This window comes from Notolepis coatsorum (genome assembly GCF_963971535.1).
Source record: "Notolepis coatsorum genome assembly, chromosome: 1".
Classification (NCBI taxonomy): Eukaryota; Metazoa; Chordata; class Actinopteri; order Aulopiformes; family Paralepididae; genus Notolepis; species Notolepis coatsorum.
In genome coordinates this window covers 10,759,556-10,782,441 of record NC_140165.1, presented here as the reverse complement: position 1 = coordinate 10,782,441, position 22,886 = coordinate 10,759,556, and the positions used below count along the sequence as shown (strand labels likewise).

General features: G+C 40.9%; 1 protein-coding gene across 1 annotated transcript in view; it reads right to left on the bottom strand.

The window, feature by feature from the left end:
* The window catches only part of LOC311226394 (uncharacterized protein), a gene marked incomplete at its 3' end in the record, with an annotated part of 72,931 nt that extends 54,086 nt beyond the window's left edge, over window positions 1-18,845 (bottom strand). Inside the window, exons 1-5 of the mRNA XM_084311824.1 lie at window positions 18,670-18,845; window positions 6,036-6,113; window positions 5,822-5,929; window positions 4,543-4,653; window positions 2,398-2,537 (exon numbers count right to left, since the gene is read on the bottom strand). Of these exons, the coding sequence (XP_084167950.1) occupies window positions 2,398-2,537; window positions 4,543-4,653; window positions 5,822-5,929; window positions 6,036-6,066 (390 nt within the window). The 5' untranslated portion in view covers window positions 6,067-6,113; window positions 18,670-18,845. The remainder of the gene's footprint in view (window positions 1-2,397; window positions 2,538-4,542; window positions 4,654-5,821; window positions 5,930-6,035; window positions 6,114-18,669) is intronic.
* Window positions 18,846-22,886: the final 4,041 nt, after the last annotated feature.

Here is a 22,886-nt window from a genome sequence, read left to right as displayed (position 1 = left end):
TCTCAAAGGGTTGGCTCGACACGCGACGGCTCTCCAACTCGTCTCGTAGTGACGTCTTCGTTCTACCGCAGCAAAAAAAGTGAGTCCATCTATTAATAGCCCGCCGGTGCCGGGCATAAGAGGTTAATTAAACATGACAGAAATGATTATTTCATGTATATCGACGATAATGATCAATATCGAGCGATATGAAAATTATATTATTTTATCGCGATAACGTTTTTGGCCATATCGCCCAGCCCTACGCGCTTGTGCACGATTTTAAGTATTTGCATATAGAACCGCCGATAATTAACCATATACGGTAATGAAACACCCCCATGAAATGTGGAAAAGTGGACTAAACCGAGCGAACGCGTGGGGGAAATACGCGACAGGCTGACAGACGTGTACACGCTACGGTGATGTCGGATATGATATCTATTAACTTAAAGACCATTGCTGCCTGGGCAGCGCAAACACTAATAAAAACCATGAACCACTGTTTGGCGTTGGTGTCATTAATAATAACCATGCTGGAATATGAATGCCCTTTTTCGTTTCGTTCTTTTAAAGTTCGATTACCCAGGGATTAAAGTTCTCCGTCAATTTGATTCCAAATCGCTACGGATTTTCCGTCAATTTTCTACCTGCATGGTTTAATATGATTTGTAGAGGCATACAATCTATTTTTATGTCGGTATTAGGTATAGCCTATATAAATTATATATGCATAGCATTAGCCTACATTATGCAACAGTAATTTGCGCATAACGCAGCATGGCACAGACATGTCACACGGAGCCCCGCGAAGCATGCATACAGTAAACTAACTTGATCGTTAATATAACTGTTGTCCTTGTATCTTTACGCTTATGAAAACATTTAATAATATTTATAGGCTTATGCCCTCGTTTGGCCATAATAGCCTATACTCAAATGGCCAAATCTCCTCGCTGACGGACCCATGTATAGCCTATAATCATATTCCTATATGTCTCCAAGGAATCGTGGGGCTCGGGGGAAGAAACGGAACCCCTGCTATAGCCTATCCTTTATAATGTTATATGCTATTTTATTTACAGTAGTCTATTTATGATTAGTTTCCATAGCCGGTCTCAGTTATGCTGTGGCTGAGATGGGTCGGGATTAATGAAGCTGATTAATGAGACTGCTTCTCGGCCATACGAATTAAAGCCACAATTGAAAATAATGTACTTCCTTCTTGACAATAGCCTATACTATAACAATAATACGAGAGTACAAGAACAATGAATCTCACTGACATGTTACACTACCGTCGCTATTTTACAATTAACTATAATGAATTACGGGTCATACAGAACACGCCAGTGTTGAAACTAATGCACGGAAGCTTATTTCCGCGTTGTAGTCTTCATATTCTACCGCTGGGCGCCAGGTACGCATGCTCTGAGCTGTGCGTAGATATACGCACAAAGTCAAGCACACGTTCAAATTGATAAGTCCCACACTTTGCTTAGAAATGATCGTACGCACGGGTTACGGACATATCTGTGCGTACGCACCATTGATAAATGAGGGCCCTGGTGTGGACCAAACAAGGACCAAAGGCAGGAAAAGATCAGAAAACTCTAATGTTGCCAGATTATATTGATGAACCATTGTATCCCCTTCATACATTATGTTTGATCATTCCTGCTCATCCTGTCAGTTTGAAGTTTGAATCCCCTTTTTCACAGCATAAAGTTGGCAGGTATGGGATTATGTCCAATAAAAGGCTGCCCTGCATGATCACATGGCTTTGTTTAGAAGGTTTGGTTGACAAAGTGTAAAAGCTAACCGAACCAAATGAAAAATGCAACCATGTTGCAACTTCTTCACCCCTGAATCGAAAGTGTTTCGAAGCCCTTTCCAACCTTTATAAAAAGTGATCATGGTATAGTGACCAAAGAATGGTGGAAATACCATGTATTACCATCTGTATCATGATCCAAATTGGATGCCACCATGCCATGGTAGCATTAAGTACAAAAGTGGTACCAGGGCGATACATGACTTTTACCATGACCAGTAACATAGTAAAACTGAAAATACCATCAAAGTTCAAACTACCATGATCCTTTTTTGTGTGGATAACGAATTAATGATCAAGTCAGATGCAGCTCTGTCGCCAAAATGGCCAAGAAGTCCTGCATCCACTAGTCAAGCCTAAGTAAGATATGGTGATGTGAGATTTTGTTCCTTTACTAGTCAAACCTAAGAAAGATATGGTGATATGAGATTTTGTACCTCTACTAGTCAAACCTAAGAAAGATATGGTGATGTGATATTTTGTTCATCCACTAGTCAAACCTAAGAAATATCTGGTGATAATGATATGAGATTTTGTTCATATAGCCCAACCCTAACTGAATGTCAACTGAAGCATAATACTACCTCAGGGAGCATATGGTGTTGGCTAGGACCGGCTATGTGGTCATCTTTCTTGTCTGCAGCCGGTGAAACAGCTCTGACATGTTCGTTGGGGTCGTCACTGAGGTCATTCTTTCCCTGGGACATCTTCAGTGGACACAGCTCTGTAAAGTCCATACAGACTAAATCATAATTTAAAGCAGATGAAAATGTTCATTTAGGTTAGGCTGTATGGTTATAGCAATTGTACACTACAAATGTAGTAATGTAATTTCATAAAGTCTGTAAACAAAGTTTTCAAAGTTTCTCTGCTCTCTTTCTGTCTTTTGCTCGTCTTTTCCACATATTTGTTTTGATTCTGTAGGTGGGGGGGGGGGGGCATTTTCATCTTTACTTTCCTGATATGTTTCTACATTCTGGTCATTTCAGTTTGCTGTCTCTCCTGTTCCCTTTCTAGGGATTCCTAGAATACATTTGTATGCTCACATCTTTGTAAACAAACTACTGCTTTCTAGCGCTGCCTCATTAGAGCTGCTTGTCTGTCTGCATGTTTTGTTTTCAGTATTTTATTGACTAATATGTAAAAAGTTAGTCTGGAGCCCTGTATTGACTAATAAGCATCTTCATCTTTGCTTTGTTGGCAGTGTATTTGTCTAATTTTACGTCATTTTAGTATCCTCCTGACCTGATCTAACGTGACCCTGAAATGTAAGCAGAGTCAGTCAGAAAACATCCGCTTTTGGCATTAGCTTGCTGCTCCCCTGGCTACAAAACATTGATGTTAGCCAGCCATCTAATATTACAACTAATGTTAGCTAAATACCTAATTATACCGTACCAAGCATTAGCCCAACGTGCGCTGCATTACACTGAAGGGTAGTGTAAGATGTCTGGTAGTGTGAGACAGGACTGGCCATAATATAGAGGAGGGTGTACTGGTGGTCGTGTTATTCCACAAGTATAACTACGCGAGTCCTCTGCATTTGTTGTGAGTATATTTATCTCGTTAGCTCTGTAGCTCCAACACACAGGTCTCTTATCTTCACTCCTCGTCTACTACTCTGCCCCACACTGCGGTCAAGCCAGCCGTCTTTCACTTTTGCGTGGTCAAACCAGCCGCCCCTGTAATTTCAAGTGCGCGATTAGTTACAGTTTTACGGTAATGCAATAAAACAACCCTGGGAAGCTGTTGTAATTACCGAAGTGACTTTAGAATACAGTCTCACAAGTTGATCTTACATAAATACTTTAATTATTCCCGGTAATGAACTGAATGAACATCGCATCAATGACGTTTCATGTGTGCAGTATTATTGAACATCGAATCAATAGGACGTTTCGTATGTGCCGTATTATTGAACATCGAATCAATAGGACGTTTCGTGTGTGCAGTATTATTGAACATCGAATCAATAGGACGTTTCGTGTGTGCAGTATTATATATTCGACCACTAAAGCTACAGGAAATCCCACAGAGGAACACTTCGGGTGAGGATTTCAAAGTAAAGGATGGCATGTGGTTCATTTCTATTATTTGCGATTGAGGAACAGGGTAATTTATGAGAATAATGTTAGGACTTATTGCTTCATAAACTTGTTGCACAAATACTATGAACTACTTTTACTGTGTACTTTTTGAGAATGGCAAAATTCCCTCCAGAGAAGGAGCATTTGATGTTGGATAAAAAACATTTCTTCCATAAGTATTTTATGACACTGCCATGTTTGTACTTAATACTTCTTAAGACTACTTGCACAAATAATATGAACTACTTTTACTGTGTACTTTGAGTCATTTGATTTTCAAAGTCCTCTCCATAGAACAAGAATGAGCATTTTCGACTAACTTTGATGTGGGATAAAAAGCATTTCTTCCATAAGTAGTTTATGAAACTGCCATGTTTGTACGTAGTACTTCTTAGACAACTTGCACAAATAATATGAACTACTTTTACTGCGTACTTTGAGTAATTTGATTTTCAAAGTCCTCTCCATAGAACAAGAATGAGCATTTGAAAATACCACACTTTGTTATGGTAAAACAAATAGATTGAGGCTTCATAGAAAGAAAGAGGAGGGAAAGCTGTGGACACAGAGACATACAACGATGCTGCAACAGAGGATGGACAACAAGAGAAAAGAAAGACAAGGAAAAGAAAAGTAACATACTGGTCTCCTGGTCTGTGGGCTCCTCCTTCAGCCCAGTGGACATATCCGTGGGTGGGTCTAGCGTGTCCTGAACCTCCTCTATTTTAATCATCAGTAGGTCACTGGGTGGATCTGGAACAGAGGGAGACAGAAAAGGTATTTACAGTGGCATGAAAAAGTATTTGCCCACTCTCTGATTTCTTCTGTAATTACAGATTTATTTTTAATCTTTATACAAAATCTAAAACAGGATGTAATTGAGTCCTGAGCCTCTTCTTTCATGATTGATAGAAAGTTGGAGGTAGATCTGGGGCAGAGGGAGACAGCAACTAAGGAAATACTCCAGTATTATTTGACAAATTATTATATTTATATACTGAACTTTATTTAAAATCAAACATACTTCCTTTTCCTCCATTACATTTATTTAAGTTAAACAAGACCACTGACCCCTTTAGCTAAGGCTTAATAATACATCACAGTTGGGATCCCTTCTATCAACTTAGTTCTCCTGGTTGCTATTCAATCCAGCAGGGGAACCAGGACAAAAGGTGTTCCATTTATAAAAGAGATACCAGAATAAAGTGCTCCAAAGAGTTAGGCTGAATGTGAACAAGAGTTTGATCAAATTAAAGAATGAGAGGAGAGAAAGCAATGGCGACTATAGTATCCGAAACTTGTTGATGCCGTAAGCTTCAGACGCTCTCAGTCTTTGAATCCTCCCGTTCCATATCCACGCACAAGAAAAGCACCGACCACGAAGTAGTATCAACTATTTAATGTCCAACTCGGGTTTACACGTTCTTGTTTCCTAATTATATATAGAGCAGCGAGATTAACAAAGTTTATCCAGAGAGAGGTCTAAAAACTGTCTGGCTCCACTCTCTCATCACTTGGCCTGACCACCGGTAAAATATGCGTTGTTTTCTTTCTAAACCAAAAGCTGTGACCTTGCCGCAGCTGACAGCAATCAATGACCTCACCGTTATCCTGTCAAACTAAAAGTCCCTCAGCCTATCAGCCAAATATCCTGTAAGAAACAAACTAACAACAAAGAAAACATTCTTACTGATAGACATGGATTGTCTTAGATATTACTTCTGTAATAATAATATCCATCTATTTATCCTATGAAATACAAGGCCAAAATGCTTTTCTATTAACTGCTATTAACTGAAATTACTCTTAATTACCAGACTAGGCATTTAGGCACCTACAGCGACAAATACTGAGACATACAAACATGCTGGAGCAGAGGAAGGAGAAGACTAAATCCAGATAAGAGAAAGAAACAACATACTGATATCCTGGTGGTCTGTGAGCTCCTCCATCTCAAAGGAAGTATCCTTGGGTGGCTCTAGCGTGTCCTGATCTTCTTTTTTAACAATCAGTAGGTCTCTGGGTGGATCTGGGACAGAGGGACACACAACTCAACATACTACTAGTCTTTATTTACTTCTGGGTCTGGAGAGTAAACTAAAGTATCTTCAGTAGGAAGTCTTGTTCTGACTTACAGAGGTCCTGCTGGTCTGATTCCTCCTTCATTCTAGTAGGTGTGCTCTTGGACGTCTTCTACTGGAACTGGAATTTTGCTACAAGGATAAATGCAGATGGTCACAGAGAGCCCTGTAGTGTAGATCCAAGTAACAATAACAAACTCAGCAAGACCGACGGCTTCTCAGTTACAGTGGGTGACAATATTGTCACAAGGAAAGATGAAATTACATACCTGGGTTCCATCCTAGAGGCAAATCTTTCCTGTGACAAAATGGCATCCAATGTAATAAAAAAAGTCAACCAAAGAACTAGATTCTTGTACCGGATCTCCTCTCTGGTAAGGCAAAGTAAAATATATTGTTGGTTTCCTGTTGGTTGTCAGTTTGGCCATGGGTAGGTAGGGAATTTTTTTTTTTTTTTATTCTTTCCCACAGCGACTATGGATAGGGAATTTCTTTATTTAATTAAAATGTTCACAACAACATGGATGCATGTACTCTGCCAGCATGTTTAATATCCATAATGCTAAATGTTTGACTAAGATTTCTATGAAACTTTATTCTATAAAAAAAATAAAATAAAAAATTTAAACTCATAAAATATATTGGGTCGCACCTAAATCCGCAGGGTCGGTCGGCAACCGGAAACCAACTATTAATTTTGTTAGGCCTAAACAAGAATACCCTGAAGACTGGCAGGAGCACTCATTCAAGGGTACTACGACTATGCTTGCACTTCATGGTACCAAAGCACCTCAAAAGTGCTAAAAACAAAATTACAAACATCCCAAAACAAACTGGTCAGACTACTGCTTGACCTTACTCCTAGAACCCACCTCACCCCTGCCCACTTTGACAACCTAGGATGGCTTAGAGTAGACGACAGAGTACAGCAACTTGCAATGGGCCTGGGCCCTATTCCCCGTACCTGGTTCAACTAAGTCGATCAAAAGTCCCATTATCCAGATTCAATTAACCCGATTGAATCCAGGATTTCCCTGTTCCTCGAACGCTGATTCAGTCTCGTTAATTCGAACCAGACTTGATACTCAGGATAAGTGCGCGCGGCCGCCTCAGCTGAAAAGACAGCAGGTGTCGATCGCAGAAATCCTGATTTTCTAACGGCATTGATTGATTGATTGATTGATTTAAAACTTTATTAACAGATTGCAGAATGGGTACAATACAGTACGGCTCAATAGCCTCGCCGACAAGTTAAATGCATAATCTATAGGCTAATTTTAAATCCCTCATTACCCCAATCAATCAGATTATATTTCTTTAAATGTGCCTGCTGGCAGTAGGCTTAATGGAATGAATAATCAAATGAGATCTTGCTAGCGAAAATAATTAGTTCAACTCTTTCAGAATAAGGATAAAAACAAGCCCAAATAGTATATCTAATTGATACAAATTATATTATGAGGATATCTGTACTGTATGTGCTTAGGTATTATGTACTATATAAACCCAAAGAGAGGCTTGGAGGGAGGCTACAGTTTCACTATTAATCAGGTTTTAATCTGTTTCGGACCTAATCCATACATTCATTGAATTGATTACCCTTTGGTTTATACCAGTGACACCTCATGTTCATCATCAGATAACAGTGCTTGAAAAGATAAATGCATTTTCTCAAATTCATTCATCAAAAACGTCAAAGGCTCATTCAATTTATCAAGTCACGTCACGTCATCAAATCCATCAAACAGCGCATCTCCTCATACATTTTAATCCCAGTTACAATATCACAATAACGTGTGACACTGTCACAGTGACAGTGATACAATTAAACACTCCACAGATTCAGATTCCTCATAATTCATATCCACAATCCGCGCATAGACGCTTCATATGCTTGAATGAAACACAATCCGGGCGCTCCGTTTAATAAGCAAATACACAGCGAAGAATATTAAACTAATCAGAGCCAAACGCCCGATAGGTTTCATTCATAAAAAATATCCCTGCGGGATTCACATTTGCAATGATCCGTTTAGCCGTTATTAAAATAACTGTGTGTCTCGAGCGCCGTATAAATATGACATGCATTATATAGGACAAAGTAAATTCATAGGCTGAATATGATTTATTATCAGCATTTTAGGTAGACCTATTATTTTACATTTCAAACGAAGCACAAAAACATAATTCAGAATGGTATCTAGACTGTGAGAAATATTTCAGGAAGCGAGCTGGGATTTCTTTGCGAGGGTGTGGCCATGCAGGTTATCCGCGTAATTTTTTTTCCTAGCCGCATTTCTCGGAGACGCTCTCTGATTGGCCACTGACATGTTTGCCCAATCGCGTGACGAGCTGTGTCTTTGCCCATTTCCGCGTCGAACAGCCTGCAAACTACCTGGCGTTCTATCGCCATGCTCTAAGACAAACTCTAACCAACTTCGAAAGAGTGCCTAAGCTTAACCGTCGAAATAACTTGCCGTCACGCTCTAAGACAAACTCTAACCTTAACCTACTTCGAAAGAGTGCCTAAGCCTAACCAGTGTAGAAACAGGCGTCGGCCAATCAGAGAGCGTCTCTGAGAAATGCGGCTAGGAAAAAAAATAACGCAGGTTATCCAGCTAACTGAACTTAACCCTGCTCCGGAGCAGGTTCAAACTTTCTGATCTGTTACCATGGCGATTTAGACAATCCGACATCAGGGAACGGAAATGTCTGGCTTAAGTCAAGCTATGCTGAAAATTATCCGGCTAACTCAGTTAGCCAGGTACGGGGAATAGGGCCCTGGTCTACAAGATACACTACAGTGGGTCAGCAACCTTTTTGACATGGAGTGCCTGTTTGAAATATAGTTGTAACTAGTGTGCCTCAACAATATTCCATGCATCGTAACATTTTTTAGGTATTTTTAATGATAATTTTTACATTACTACATCATTATTGTTATTGTTATTATTAACAATATTATTATGATGGTTGTATCAACCCTAAATCTGAGTTGGGGGGGGAATGCAATGCAGACAAACAGCTGCATACAGTGCGACCATTTCACTCACATTTGCCCATTTATTTTTGGACACATCTGTACGTGTGCTGTCATAGCTCCACCTACAGGCCTAATGGAGAACACCAGGAGAACACCAGGATGTTATTCTTTTTTTATTTTTATTTTTTTCAGATTATTGCCCAGCCCTAGTAAGAATACAGCTCTCTAAAAAGTGTATCATTAGTAGTTTATTATTCTCTGTGGACATAAGCCACTTGCATTGTAGTGCCAATGTTTAGTTGTCAACACCTGATTTATGTTTGATGTTCATGTTTGATTTATCTTGTACCAATGGTCACACATCTCAGGTAGCATAGAGTAAAGGTTAGTTACCACGTTTTTCTCTAGGCTATTTTGGTATTTAGGGTTTTGCTTGCATCTCACAGATGCTTCGGCAAGGGAAGGGGTGTTTTCTGTGTTCTTTGTGTGTTTTGTACTGTATTATTTGTTCTTGTTTTGTATGTTTGTGTTTTCTGTACTGTATTATGTGTTCTTGGTTCTAGTTTTTGTGTTTTCTGTACTGTATAACTCGTTTTTGTTCTTTGATTTTACACATTCAAGGTCAACCAAAATCTCTGGTCTACATGGTACCCTGTTCTTTACACATCTTCTCTTTCCCAAGACATGACCCAGCCAGGTATAGCCAGCTCGATAGGAGGAAATTGTCTTAATCTTATTACTTGGAATTGCAGAGACATTAATAACCCAGTTAAACGTAGTAAGGTTCTCCACCACCTTCACCAATTAAAGGCTCACATTATTTTTCTGCAGGAGACTCATCTTAAAACCTCACAACATTCCAGTCTTAGAAGCAGATGGGTGGGTCAAGTGTTTCACTCCTCATTTCAGAGTAAGGCCAGGGGGCCACTAAACCTACCACTTTGACAACCTCAGCTAGGGTAGTCGGGACCTTTATGTCTGATTATGCGGTTTCTGACCCTTGGAGATTATCTAACCCATCTGGTAAAGTATACTCCTTCTTCTCACCAGTCCACCACACTTTTACACGTATAGACTACTTCCTTGTAGACGACAGACTTCATTCCGTATCTTCATGCTTGTATAATCCAATAATTATCTCTGATCATGCCCCTGTTACCCTAGTAGTAGTCTTTCAGGCTGACACCAATCTACGACCACCCTGGCGCCTGAACACCCACCTGCTCAGTAAAGATGACTTTGTAAATTTTGTGTCAAACCAAATAGATTTTTTCTTAAGTACAAATAGAACCCCAAACATCTCTGCATCGACTCTCTGGGAAACTTTGAAAGCCTATCTCAGAGGCGAAATAATTTCATATGCTGCATATGAGAGGAAACAGAAAAATACCAGACTATCTGTACTGAAGCGCAGTATCGCTCAATTAGACAATATATATGCTGTATCACCATCTCCAGATGCTTATAAGGAGCGTCTAGCTTTGCAAGCAGAACATGATACACTACTGACAGATCAGGTTACTGAACTGCTTATCAAATCTAGAAGCACTTATTACGAACAAGGAGATAAAGCCAATAAATTACTAGCTCACAAGCTGCGACAGGTCTCATCTTCACACCAGATTCCTAAAGTCCGCACATCGTCTGGGATATCCTTAGACCCCAAAGAGATGAATAACGAATTTAAGCGTTTCTACCAATCTTTATATACATCTGAAAACGAACCAGATATCTCAGAATTAGATGACTTCTTCCACACCCTCGATATTCCTTTAATTAGCCAAGACCTGGTAGGAAAATTAGAACAGCCACTTACTACTGAAGAACTATCTATGGCCGTAAAATCTCTTCAATCCGGGAAAAGTCCAGGACCGGACGGCTACTCAGCCGAGTTCTACAAGAAGTTTCTTCCTAAGATAGCCCCTATCCTAAATGAAATGTACAATGAAGCATTCGTAAATGGCACTCTCCCACAGACTCTTACCTTAGCCACGATCTCTCTAATACTTAAAAAAAACAAAGACCCTCTGGAATGTGCTTCATATCGTCCAATCAGCCTACTAAATGTAGACTATAAAATCTTAGCCAAGCTCCTAGCAATACGTTTAGAATCAGTCCTTCCGTCAATTATCTCACCTGATCAAACAGGATTTATAAAAAATAGACACTCATTCTTTAATCTCAGACGTTTAGTTAACATCATACATAACCCCTCTATGACCAATACTTCTGACTGAGGCTGTCATATCCCTAGACGCAGAGAAGGCATTCGACAGGGTGGAATGGAAATACCTTTTCTACACCCTAAATAAATTCAGCTTTGGCTCTAAATTCACTACTTGGATACGACTTTTGTATGCATCCCCTCAAGTCTCAGTCAGGACTAATGACACACAATCCAGTTGGTTTCCCCTACAGCGCTCAACACGTCAAGGTTGCCCTTTAAGTCCTTTATTATTTGCCCTTGCCATAGAACCTCTTGCAATAGCACTCCGCCTTAACCCTCTCATCAAAGGTATAGTTAGATACGGCCATGAACATAAGGTATCGTTGTATGCGGACCAGGGACCGAAACTAGAGAGCGCCACCCGCCATTTGCGCTCAGTTTTTACGTTTGGCGCCTCCCACTGAGACGTCTGAGCGCCGTGTGGCGCTCAATCAAATAGTCATGTGAAAATCGAAAATCATGATCCAATTCTTTAGCGGAGTTCTCACTCGCTGTCTCAGCCGACATGAAGCGCGCACCGCGCACTGCTGCTGCTGCTGCTACCCCCTCCTCACCTGTTGCATGTAAACAGAGGCTATTGCCTCACCGTGACGTTAGTCTAGTCAGTGTGGGACCTTCGTGAGATAACGTTAGCTACCGTTACAAAATGACCCAGTCAACTATTCACTTAGTTTAATACATGACTTTGAGGCATTGTGTAACGTTATCCAGCCGGCTAGCTACGGATAGCTCCCGACATCAACAAATCCATCAGCAATAATCCAGTGCATAATACCTCTGTTGGCTAGGTAACTAGTCAATACGAAATGTCGCAGTAAACTAAATAGTTCACTGAGGCGTTGTCCCAACGCCATCCAGCAGTAGCTACAGAAAGCTCCTGGCATCAATGTGGCTACAACAACAACATGCGTATTCGAGTCCCTGGTTTACATCGCATGAGGGCTGCTGACTAGGGTCCAGGTGCAGCGCCGGAGAATTCTTTTGCATGCTGAATGTAGCGTTTAGGGTCCAGCTGCACCCCCGGAGAATCCTTGCTGGAGCTGGAGGCCACTCGAGTATACACACAGACAGTGGAGCTGTTTGCAGACAGCGAGGTGGCGATGTCTCGCAGATAACACAATCACAAGTATGATTATATAATATATATATTTTATTAAAAAAAAATTATATAAAATAATAATAAAAAAATGTTTTATCAAAAAAAAGTTGGCGGGTAAGAAATATGCTTGGCGGGTAGATTCTTCCCATCTACCCGCCACTGGCCGGTGAGTCAAAAAGTTAATTTCGCTCCCTGATGCGGACGATTTATTATTGTATACATCTGATCTTTCTGTTTCTGTCCCCGCTGCCCTTATCAATATCGAATCCTTTGGTAGCCTGTCAGGCTATAAACTGAACCTTAACAAGAGCGAACTGATGCCACTTAATATAGCCGCAAAAAAGTCTCCTCTACACAATCTGCCATTTAGGATTGCCCATGATGGCTTCACTTATCTTGGGGTACATGTTACAGACAAATTCAACAAACTCTTTCAGGCCAACTTTGCCCCCCTCCTAACTCGTACTAAGGATGATTTTGAACGCTGGTCTATACTACATCTCTCTCTAGCTGCAAGAATTAACTCTGTTAAAATGAACACCCTCCCAAGATTTTTGTATCTATTTCAATGCCTACCTATTTTTCTCCCCAATGCATTTTTTAAGAAAATTGATGTCCTGATTTTGTCTTATATATGGGACAAGAAGCCTCCCAGGATAAGAAAGCAGCTCTTACAGAGGCCCAAATAAGATGGAGGCCTCGGACTACCGGATCTTAGGTTCTACTACTGGGCTGCCAACTTTAGGACCGTTCAGTTTTGGCTACAGTGTAGTGGGATGTCCTCTCCTCCAGTTTGGCTGGAGATGGAGGCAGCCTCGTCCGTACCGGCATCACTGACCTCTCTCGCCCACGCCACTAGTTTAGGCCCTTATATCCCCTTTACAAAAAATGTATGTGTCAAATCAACAATGAAAATTTGGAACCAATCTAGACGCCACTTTGGCTTTCACGCAACATCTTTTGCTGCCCCGGTGGCCTCAAACCCGGCCTTCCCCCCATCTACGATTGATGGCGCTTTCTCAACCTGGACTAGTCTCGGTATTAGAACATTTAAAGATCTCTATATCGACAATACCTTTGCTACGTTTGAACAATTATCGGTTAAGTACGGTCTCCCCAGAAGTAATTTTTTTAGGTTTTTACAGATCCGGAGCTATGTCCGCAGCTTAGATACCCAGTTCCCCATCCTTCCTGGTGAAACACAACTTGACATTTTTTTTTACCCCTCTTCCCACTCTAAAGGGCTCCCTGTCGAGAATTTATAGGCAGCTATGCTCATTACAGTCCACCTCCTTAAATATTATTAAGTCCTCATGGGAGGAGGAATTGGCGGATGCGATATCTGACGACATGTGGGAAAAAGCACTCAAAAAGGTCCACACCTCTTCCATCTGTGCTCGACATGGTCTCATCCAATGCAAAATCATCCACAGAGCTCACTGGACTCCAATGAGACTGTCCACGATGTAATCGGTCCCCAGCAAACCATGTGCACATGTTTTGGAGCTGTCCATCCCTAGTGGACCTTTGGAAAAACATATTCAATACACTCTCCGAAATATGCAGTACTCAGGTGGAACCAGATCCTTTGACTGCACTATTTGGCGTTTCCTCACCCTTATTACAACTGACAAATACTAACAAAGAGGTCTTGGCCTTTGTTACTTTGTTAGCGAGACGGTTAATCCTACTTCAGTGGAAATCCTCCTCACCCCCTTCCCATGCCTTTTGGATTAAATCTATTCTTAACTGTATTAAACTAGAAAAAATCCGACACACACTCCGAGGATCTACAGACAAGTTCTTTTCTATGTGGGCTCCCTTCTTTTCCTATGTTGAGAGGACCCACCTTCCCATAGTCCCAGACTGATACTCACTCACACAATACCCTTGGTACACTACTCACCCATCCCTCCCCTTCAAACTTTCTCCTTTGATGCACCAAATCAACACCAGAGTTGGTTGAATTGCTGTACTCACTTTTTCAAAGGTATCGCCTTATTTAAAAAATAACTAATTTACTTTTTATTTTTTAATTATTATTATTTACTTAATTTTTTACTTTATTATGATTATTATTATATATATATATCTTTTTCTTTTATATATTTCTTATTACCGACACTATAATCTCTCTCTGAAACTGTATTGTATTCTGTTTTTGTGTTTCAAATAGAACATTTTCAAGTACATATAATTTGTAAATGTTGGTTGCACTGGAAAAAAAACAATAAACAGACATATAAAAAAAAGAACACGAGGATGTGAATGTGAGGTATATCGTGTAAATACGTTTTGATTGATCGCAAGACTACACTGTAAAAAAATAATAATAATAAGTTACCAGAACTTAAAAATATTGAGTTCAGTTACTGTGCATTAAGGTTTTCAGTTGTACACAACCACATTATTTCAACCTAATAAAACTATGTTTATTGTCATTGTTTTAAAAACACAAGTTGACTTGGTAATACTCACATTTTGAGTAACAAAAAATGGCTTTTAACATGTGCAATGTTCAATGAAATAGAAAAATAAATAATAAAATGTGTTGATTAATCCCACTGGTCACAATGGTGACCGTAATAATGTTTTTGTTATAAGGCTCTGCAAATGTTACTGAATGATGTAGCAATGTATTTCCAGCTAAATTGAAATAATAAACAAATAAAGGGTCTCAATTAAATATGTGGTAGTAAAAAGAACCTGTGGGAGGATTTCAACAAGATAAATGCGACAACAGTGCAAAATATTTCACTATAATATTTCAAAGCAAAATGCTGCCCCCTGTGCCTATGAAAATGCCTATGAAGTGCCTATGCAGGCACGCGTGCCTAGGGTTGCCTACCCCTGCACTACACCATTAAGGTACCCATGTACATGTCAAAATACTTCCCAAAGGTCAGTGAATACCACGACCACAACACCAGAGGGAGCTCCACAAATCATGCCAAACCCAGATTCGGCTCAAACAAGGGACTAAACACATTTCGCAATTATGCCACATCAATGTTGAATGCCCTACCCACAGCTGTAAAGGAATGTGAATCACTACCACTTTCAAAACCACTCTCAAAGAGCACACGGGAGACTGCAATTCAAAACTAGCCCCTGTAAATGTCCAAACCCAACCCCCTCCAATGTACAGTTCCCCCCCCCCACCCCACCTAACCACCTCCAATGTACCGTTTCTTGCCCTTCAAAAGAATACTCTCTTTTTTAGACAATTTTTGTATAACAAACAGTACTGTATTTGTAGATCTGGTATGTCATAAATGTATAGATGTAGCAGTTACTGACTGTCTATGTCATGTATGTCATACAGGGAACAAACTTAACTTTTTGACTTACCAGCCATTTGGCTGGTAGATTTTTAAAAGTACCAGCCAGGCAGATTTTTATAATTATAAATAGCTTTTTAGTATATCGCCATGTGGTATTATTACATATAATACTCTCATATGCTATTTTCAATTAATATCATAAACAACATAAGGAATATTAGCATAATTTTGAGTGGACTGAAGGAATGAGTAAGCGTTAATAGTTTTAAATGCAAATAATTTATTGAAACATAGAAGTGGGGTCGGGACACACACACACACTGTGTTTCAACTCACCACCCGCATCATATTGTAGTCTGTCTTCAAACTTCCACTCCTCTCAAACATTTTTATATTTGTAAATGTAAATGTAAACATTATCTGTCCATCCTCAGTAATCCTCAGTTTACTATAATATACTCCTGTCCTGAGTACTGACTAGTGACTCCGTCGTCTTTCCAAACGCACGCACACACACAGGGAAGGGGAGAGTTCCCCCCCCCCCCCATTTCCCTTTCCTCAGTGCTGTTCACTGTGGCTCTGCCTCGTCTGATCATCAGGATTAGCTTGTTAGCTGACGTTAACGTTGTAGTGATTGGTACATAAACGTTAATTTCGGGCGATGTGGGCATAAAGGAATGGCAACGGTGCAAAGCATTGGACTCGTTGTGAGAAGAAAAAAAACATCACAGACTTATTTCGCGTCTGTAGGCGCACTGCTGTGTTAACGCTGCTCCGTTTACAACGCTGCTCTGTTTTCAAGAAACAACACTGAGTGGGCGGATATCATATGACTCGCGGAGTTGCTAAGGGTTTTTCAAAATAAGAGTATCATATGAAAGGAAAGTTTCTAGCTGCCGGAGCCCAGATATTATGACTGGAACTGCGCTTGGCGCGGCAATGAGACCCGCACAGGATTTTCAAAATAAGAGTATCGATATGAATTACACGCCAGCTGGCTTGTATCTGGGTATTCCTACTTGTACTTAAGTAAAGGAACTGTGTACTTCTTCCACCACTGTATATACCAATAATCAAAATAATGTCCATGTGACATTTACAAATACAAAGAATCTTGTGGAACTATTATTATGAATTCCTTAAATATCCATAACCTGGTTAATTCCAGGCTGTAAATTAGGGCGAGCACTGACCTAGAAACTACCGTGTAACTGTGGCCATTATATGGTTTCATCATTTATATGTTATTTCAGTTTGTAAGTGTAATATTTGAGAATGTATTTATGTTTCATTTCTTATTTTCTTTATTATTTAATTTGCTACAATTTATAATATATTCATTTTGACGTCTGGTCATATATGGTGTCCCGTTAGGCTGCTGTCGCGTTTTTACCTTTGGGACTGATTAAGACACCTGCGAGCAAGCGGCAGGGATGGTCGGAGACGAGTTGTACAGGCTCTCCTAATTCTAAGAGTGTACCACTATGTGTACCACTATTCAAGACTGTTACCAAGAACAGAAGAATAAGGCCCCTTTTTATGTAGCATGCAGCCAACGAGGTATTTAATGTTTGTTTGTATTTTGCTTTGCTGACGTTGTTTTCATAACGTGTATATTATTGTTTGTGTTGACCTTTGATTGATTGATTGATTGATTGATTGATTGATTGATTGAAAAGTTTATTAACAGATTGCAGAATGGGTACAGTACAGTACAGCTCAATACATACAATTGTTAAGGGGATGCAGACCAGAGAAAGACTTTCGTCTTGTTTACATCAGGGTCCCCCATTTTCAATTCATCATAACATATATGACATACATGACATACAGATAGACAGTACTGCTACATCTATACATTTATGACATATCAGATTTGCAAATACAGTACTGTTTGTGATACAAAAGTGTCCAGAAAAGGAGTGTATATACATTTGGCATAGAAACTGTACATTGGAGGAGGTTGGTTGGGTGGGGTGGGTTGGGTGAGGGCTGTACATTGGAGGTGTGGGGGGGGGGGGGGGGGGGGTTGGGAAGGGGACACACACACATTTTACACTGTACATTGGAATATTGACAAAGCCTTACTTGGTCATTTACTGTACGACTAGGTTAGGACATTTGTAGGGGCCAGTTTCGAATTGCAGTCTCACGTAGGTGTTTTTTGAGAGTGTTTTTGAAGGTGGGTAGTGATTCACATTCCTTTACAGCTTTAGGCAGGGCGTTCCACATTGATGTGGCATAATTGCGAAACGTGTTTAGTCCCTTGTTTGAGCCGAATCTGGGTTTTACATGATTTGTGGAGCTCCCTCTGCCTCTGGTGTTGTGATCGTGGTATTCACTGACCTTTGGGAAGTATTTTGACATGTACATGGGTACCTTGGTTGCGTAGTGTATCTTGTAGACCAGGCCCATTGCAAGTTGCTGACGCGACTTATGTTTCTGTTTAAGTTTTCACGGTGGATTGGAGGTGGATTGGAGGACCAAGCCTTTAATAAACCCGTTGAAAGGAAACCACTTGTATCTGCAGTGCTTGGAAGGAGTTACACAGTGGTTTGATGTTAAGTGAGAAAGGGAGGTGGTTGCGGTTGTTCCAGATGTTTACCTGAATAAGGTCCATGATCTAAACCCACACTACACTCTGATATACTCATCATCACAGATCACTTTCTAAACTGAAACGGACATTTTCAATTAACCTCGTAAATTTGTCATATCTTATATGATGACCGACGGCCTTTGTTGTTGTCACTTTACACACACAGTGCAATAATGTTAGACTTACCATCGTGGACCAGTGTTATAATAACTGGGCTCTGGTCTGGAACGTTACCCAAGTAGCTCTAACATGAGTCTAGAAAGCAGCTGGTTGACTGCGAGCGACTCATCATAGTTTACAGAACCATACCGGGCATCTTATTGTTGTTCTTATTCACTGTTCAAATTCCACAAGGACGCAGCGCTGCTCTAGCTGTTGGATAGATCATTGAATGGTAGACAACTGTGAAATAACGTCACCTCAAAGTCAAAGCATATCCCTGTTGATAAGTGGTGTAAGAATAATGTCCAAAAGGCCTTCTGGTGATTTAACAAACCTGCTTTGTGTTTCTTCATCTCACGTTCAGACATCAGAACATTCAAGGTGGTGACCAAACTCTACTCTAGTTCATACTGCTCCTTAGTCCATTCAAATACTTCACATATGTTCAGCAGCTGCAGTTAGTCCGTTCTTTACACGATCTCTACATTCTAATATGTTCAGTATTAGAGGTTAGCATTATAGCACATTAGCAGCTGCAGCGGGGTGAAGCTACACAAAGAGCGCGGGCCGTGACGTACTTCCGCTGGGGCGGGACTTCCTCAAGACTGACCAACTCTAATGTTGCCAGCAGATGGCGCTCGAAGTGCAGTAAGTGATTGATTGAAACTGGCAGCCGTAAATGTATATAATGACAGTCTCCTCCCCACCGTGTATATATTTTCTCCCACCCACCCACCCCCTCTTAATGTACACTACAGTCTCCTCCCCATCATATGTATATATTTTCTGTTAGGATCTCTGGGTAACAGTACTGTATATTTGCATATCGTATATGTCACAAATGTAACAGTACTATATACCTGTATGTCATGTATGTCCCTATATCATGATGTCATGTATGTTGTGTATGTCATAAATGTCACTATGAATTGAAAATGGGGGACCCTGATGTAAACAAGACAAACGTCTTTCTCTGGTCTGCATCCCCTTAACAATTGTGTGTATTGAGCCGTACTGTATTGTACCCATTCTGCAATCTGTTAAATAAAGTTTTCATTAATTCATCCAACATACCTTTCAGAAGGCCGACATTTCTATATAAATATTTAAAAAAAAAATTATTGGTTTTATGTAATTTTGATATACAGAATGTTGGGCTTTCATGAGCTGTAAGCCATAATCATCCAAATTAAAACAAATAAAGGCTTGAAATATTTAACTTTGTGTTTAATGAATATATAATCTATGAGAGTTTTGCTTTTTGAATTGAATTACTGAAATAAAATAACTTTTCCACGGTATTCTAATTTATTGAGCTGCACCGTACCTATAATATATGATATCTAAGAGGAAATGGGGTGTTTTTCCACTACAAAGTGAGCTGCTACATGGTAATTGAGATTTTGATAGCCACATTTCTATACAGGTACTATTTATACTGGTTTAAATATACAATTTGATAATATCTTGCATCTTTGCTGAGCAAGAGTTTTGGGTGAAAGGAATAGTAGTAGTTCTCTTTCTTACAGAACGGCTGCCAGTAACCATTGGTAACAGCTTTCAAAATAAAATGCATAATTTCTGTGCAGTGGTAGAGTAGGTAAAACACTGGAAAAGCATAAGATAAGATATTCCTTTATTGATCCCCTTGGGGAAATTCAGGCATCATAGCAGCATGGGGGAGGGGAGGTACAGGTAGTGGAAGACATGGTACAGCCTAGGTCATAGAAATATAGTACAGCGGAGAAATAAAAATAGAATAAAAAAGGCAGTGTAAGCAATATAACAATATAATTTACTCTGGACATGCGCATATGGGCAACAAGGTGCAAGATGAGGGTATGTACGCCCTCTCAGTTATATTTGCCTTACAATAAATAAATATAGTTACAATATATATAATCCAATGATATAAATCTAATCTAACATATAATCTAAAAATGCAAAATGCTTAAATATATACTCTGATGAAGTATACAGTATATACACAAGGTGCGGTATGCGTAAGGTAAGTATGCCGTGATATACATCATACGTTATATATTGTCCTTTTAGTTGGGAGTCAGACACACTCAGTGATGGAGGTTCCTAGTAGTTGGATGTCTGGCAGCGGTCCCTGCCCACTGTTGTGGAGCCTGATGGCCGCTGGTATGAAGGACTGGCCGAGGCGGTTAGTTGAGTGTCAGGGGGGTATGAGTCTGTGACTGAACGTGCTTCTTATCTTGACTAGCTCATGGTGGGAGGGATTCTCCAGAATAGCAGCCAGCTTCCTTCTCATCCCCCTCTCTGCCACAATATTGCTTTTCTACTGTGAATCATTTTCAAGATCCAATATGGAATGCAGGACTTCGAATTGTTTTTGTTTATATTTCTCATAAATCAACACATAACAACCATTGTTTTGCACATAGTAAAGCCCCTTGTCTCATGCACAAAATAAAGGTTGCTATGTTACAGGCAGCCATCCTGGAAGAAAGAGAACCATAAACATTCCGTGCAAAGGCCGGTTCCATATAGACGCCTGTCCCAAATATAAGCCGGTTGTGTTTAATGATTGAAGCAAATAAAAGCCTGGGCTGCTAATTGAGGTTTTGTGGCAGGTGTGTATATCTCTAAATGTGTGTGATATCTTATTGTAATGTACCAGGTGAATTGTGTGTTGGTGTTGTTCCCCTCAGGGTTATGAACCAGGTCCATTATGTGTTGCTGTTGTTCCCCTCAGGGTTATGAACCAGGTCCATTATGTGTTGCTGTTGTTCCCCTCAGGGTTATGAACACGTTCGATGCAGCAGTAGGGAGGAGCTGTCCCTCACAAGAGGTCACGGCATGGAGGAGGGTAGGTCTCAGTGACCTCTCCACCAGCAGAGAGCAGCAGACACAAGAGGTCCTCACAGCAACACAACTCTCCCACCACCCACTACTCTTAAAGGTAAATAAGTTAAAATAAGTGGTCTACATTTTAAAATAATAGCTCTACATTCTGTGAACATGGACGTCAGATAGGGGGGTGTTATGGAACATGGACGTCAGATAGGGGGGTGTTATGGAACATGGACGTCAGATAGGGGGGTGTTATGGAACATGGTCGTCAGATAGGGGGGTGTTATGGAACATGGACATCAGATAGGGGGGGTGTTATGGAACATGGACGTCAGATGGGGGGGTGTTATGGAACATGGACGTCAGATAGGGGGGTGTTATGGAACATGGACGTCAGATAGGGGGGTGTTATGGAACATGGACGTCAGATAGGGGGGGGGGGTGTTATGGAACATGGACGTCAGATAGGGGGGGGGTTATGGAACATGGACGTCAGATAGGGGGGTTATGGAACATGGATGTCAGATGGGGGGGGGCGTTGACCCAAAAGAGTTTGAGAACCACAGTTTTAACCTCCAAACTCCATACACCCCTGATGTATGTTGATGTGGGTTGTCTCAGACAGCTGCTTCATCGTAGCTTGTTGCCCTGCAGGAGCTGGAGGAGGGGCAGCAGTGGACTAACGATGAGGAGATGAGGAAGGACTACTGTGACCCTAAGAAACATTTGGGAAACTCTGCACATTATGTTTTGGTGTGGAGAAAGTATTTTTCACCTAAAAAATGAATAGCCTAAAGGTTTTGGTATGAAACCCAACATCTATTCATTGGTGGTGATTGCATTTTTCTTTTGATCTACTTTTTCTCATCCTGTTTTTTTCTGTATTTTCTCCCATCCCAATTTAGTCGTTATGCCAATTCCCCCCTCCCCTTCCTGGTCGTTGCGCGCATTTGCCCCCCCACTTGCCGGTCTAGGGAGCCCTGAAGTCTATCACATGCGTCCTCCGATACATGTGGAGACAGCCAGCAGCCTCTTTTCACCTGACAGCGAGGACTCTCACTGGGGAAGTGTAACGCGTGGGAGGCTCACACTACCTTCCCCAGTTCCCTCCCTCACTGTGCAGGCGCCCTGACCGACCTGTAGGAGTCGCTGTTTACAACGACCAGGATACAACCCACCGGCTTCCCACCCGCTGACACTGCCAATTGTGTCAGTATTACGACCGACCAAGCCGGAGGTACCGCTGACAGCCGGATTCGATACCAGTGTCTCTGCGGTGATAGGCAGACGCTTAGTCCGCTGCGCTACCCTCCATAGTATGTGGATTATAACCAGGGGAGTAGAAGTGGAACTGACAACCCAGGGCCCAGAGTTTAGGAAGGGCCATCAGATTGTTTGGATCAAGTTTATTATAGTTAACTGAGGGGAATGGTGATTGATGGCTGCTATGTTCCTGTCTGTTGGCTCCTCCCAGTGGAGAGAAGAGGACTGACAGCTTCACACATGCTGACCCACACACACAGCTGTCTCTCAATCAGCAATCAGCGTACCTCTCAGAGCCTCATGTCTTGGAATGGAGAGTGAGAGAGCTGTTGGGAGAAACAGACAACCGTGAGTTGACCCCCGGTAAGCCGGACAGCGGCCCGGCCTAGTTAGGGACTGGACTACAGTGAAGGCAGTTAGGTGCTCCAGTGGGAGCCGGTATGATTTTGTTGTTTGCTTCATTTTCTG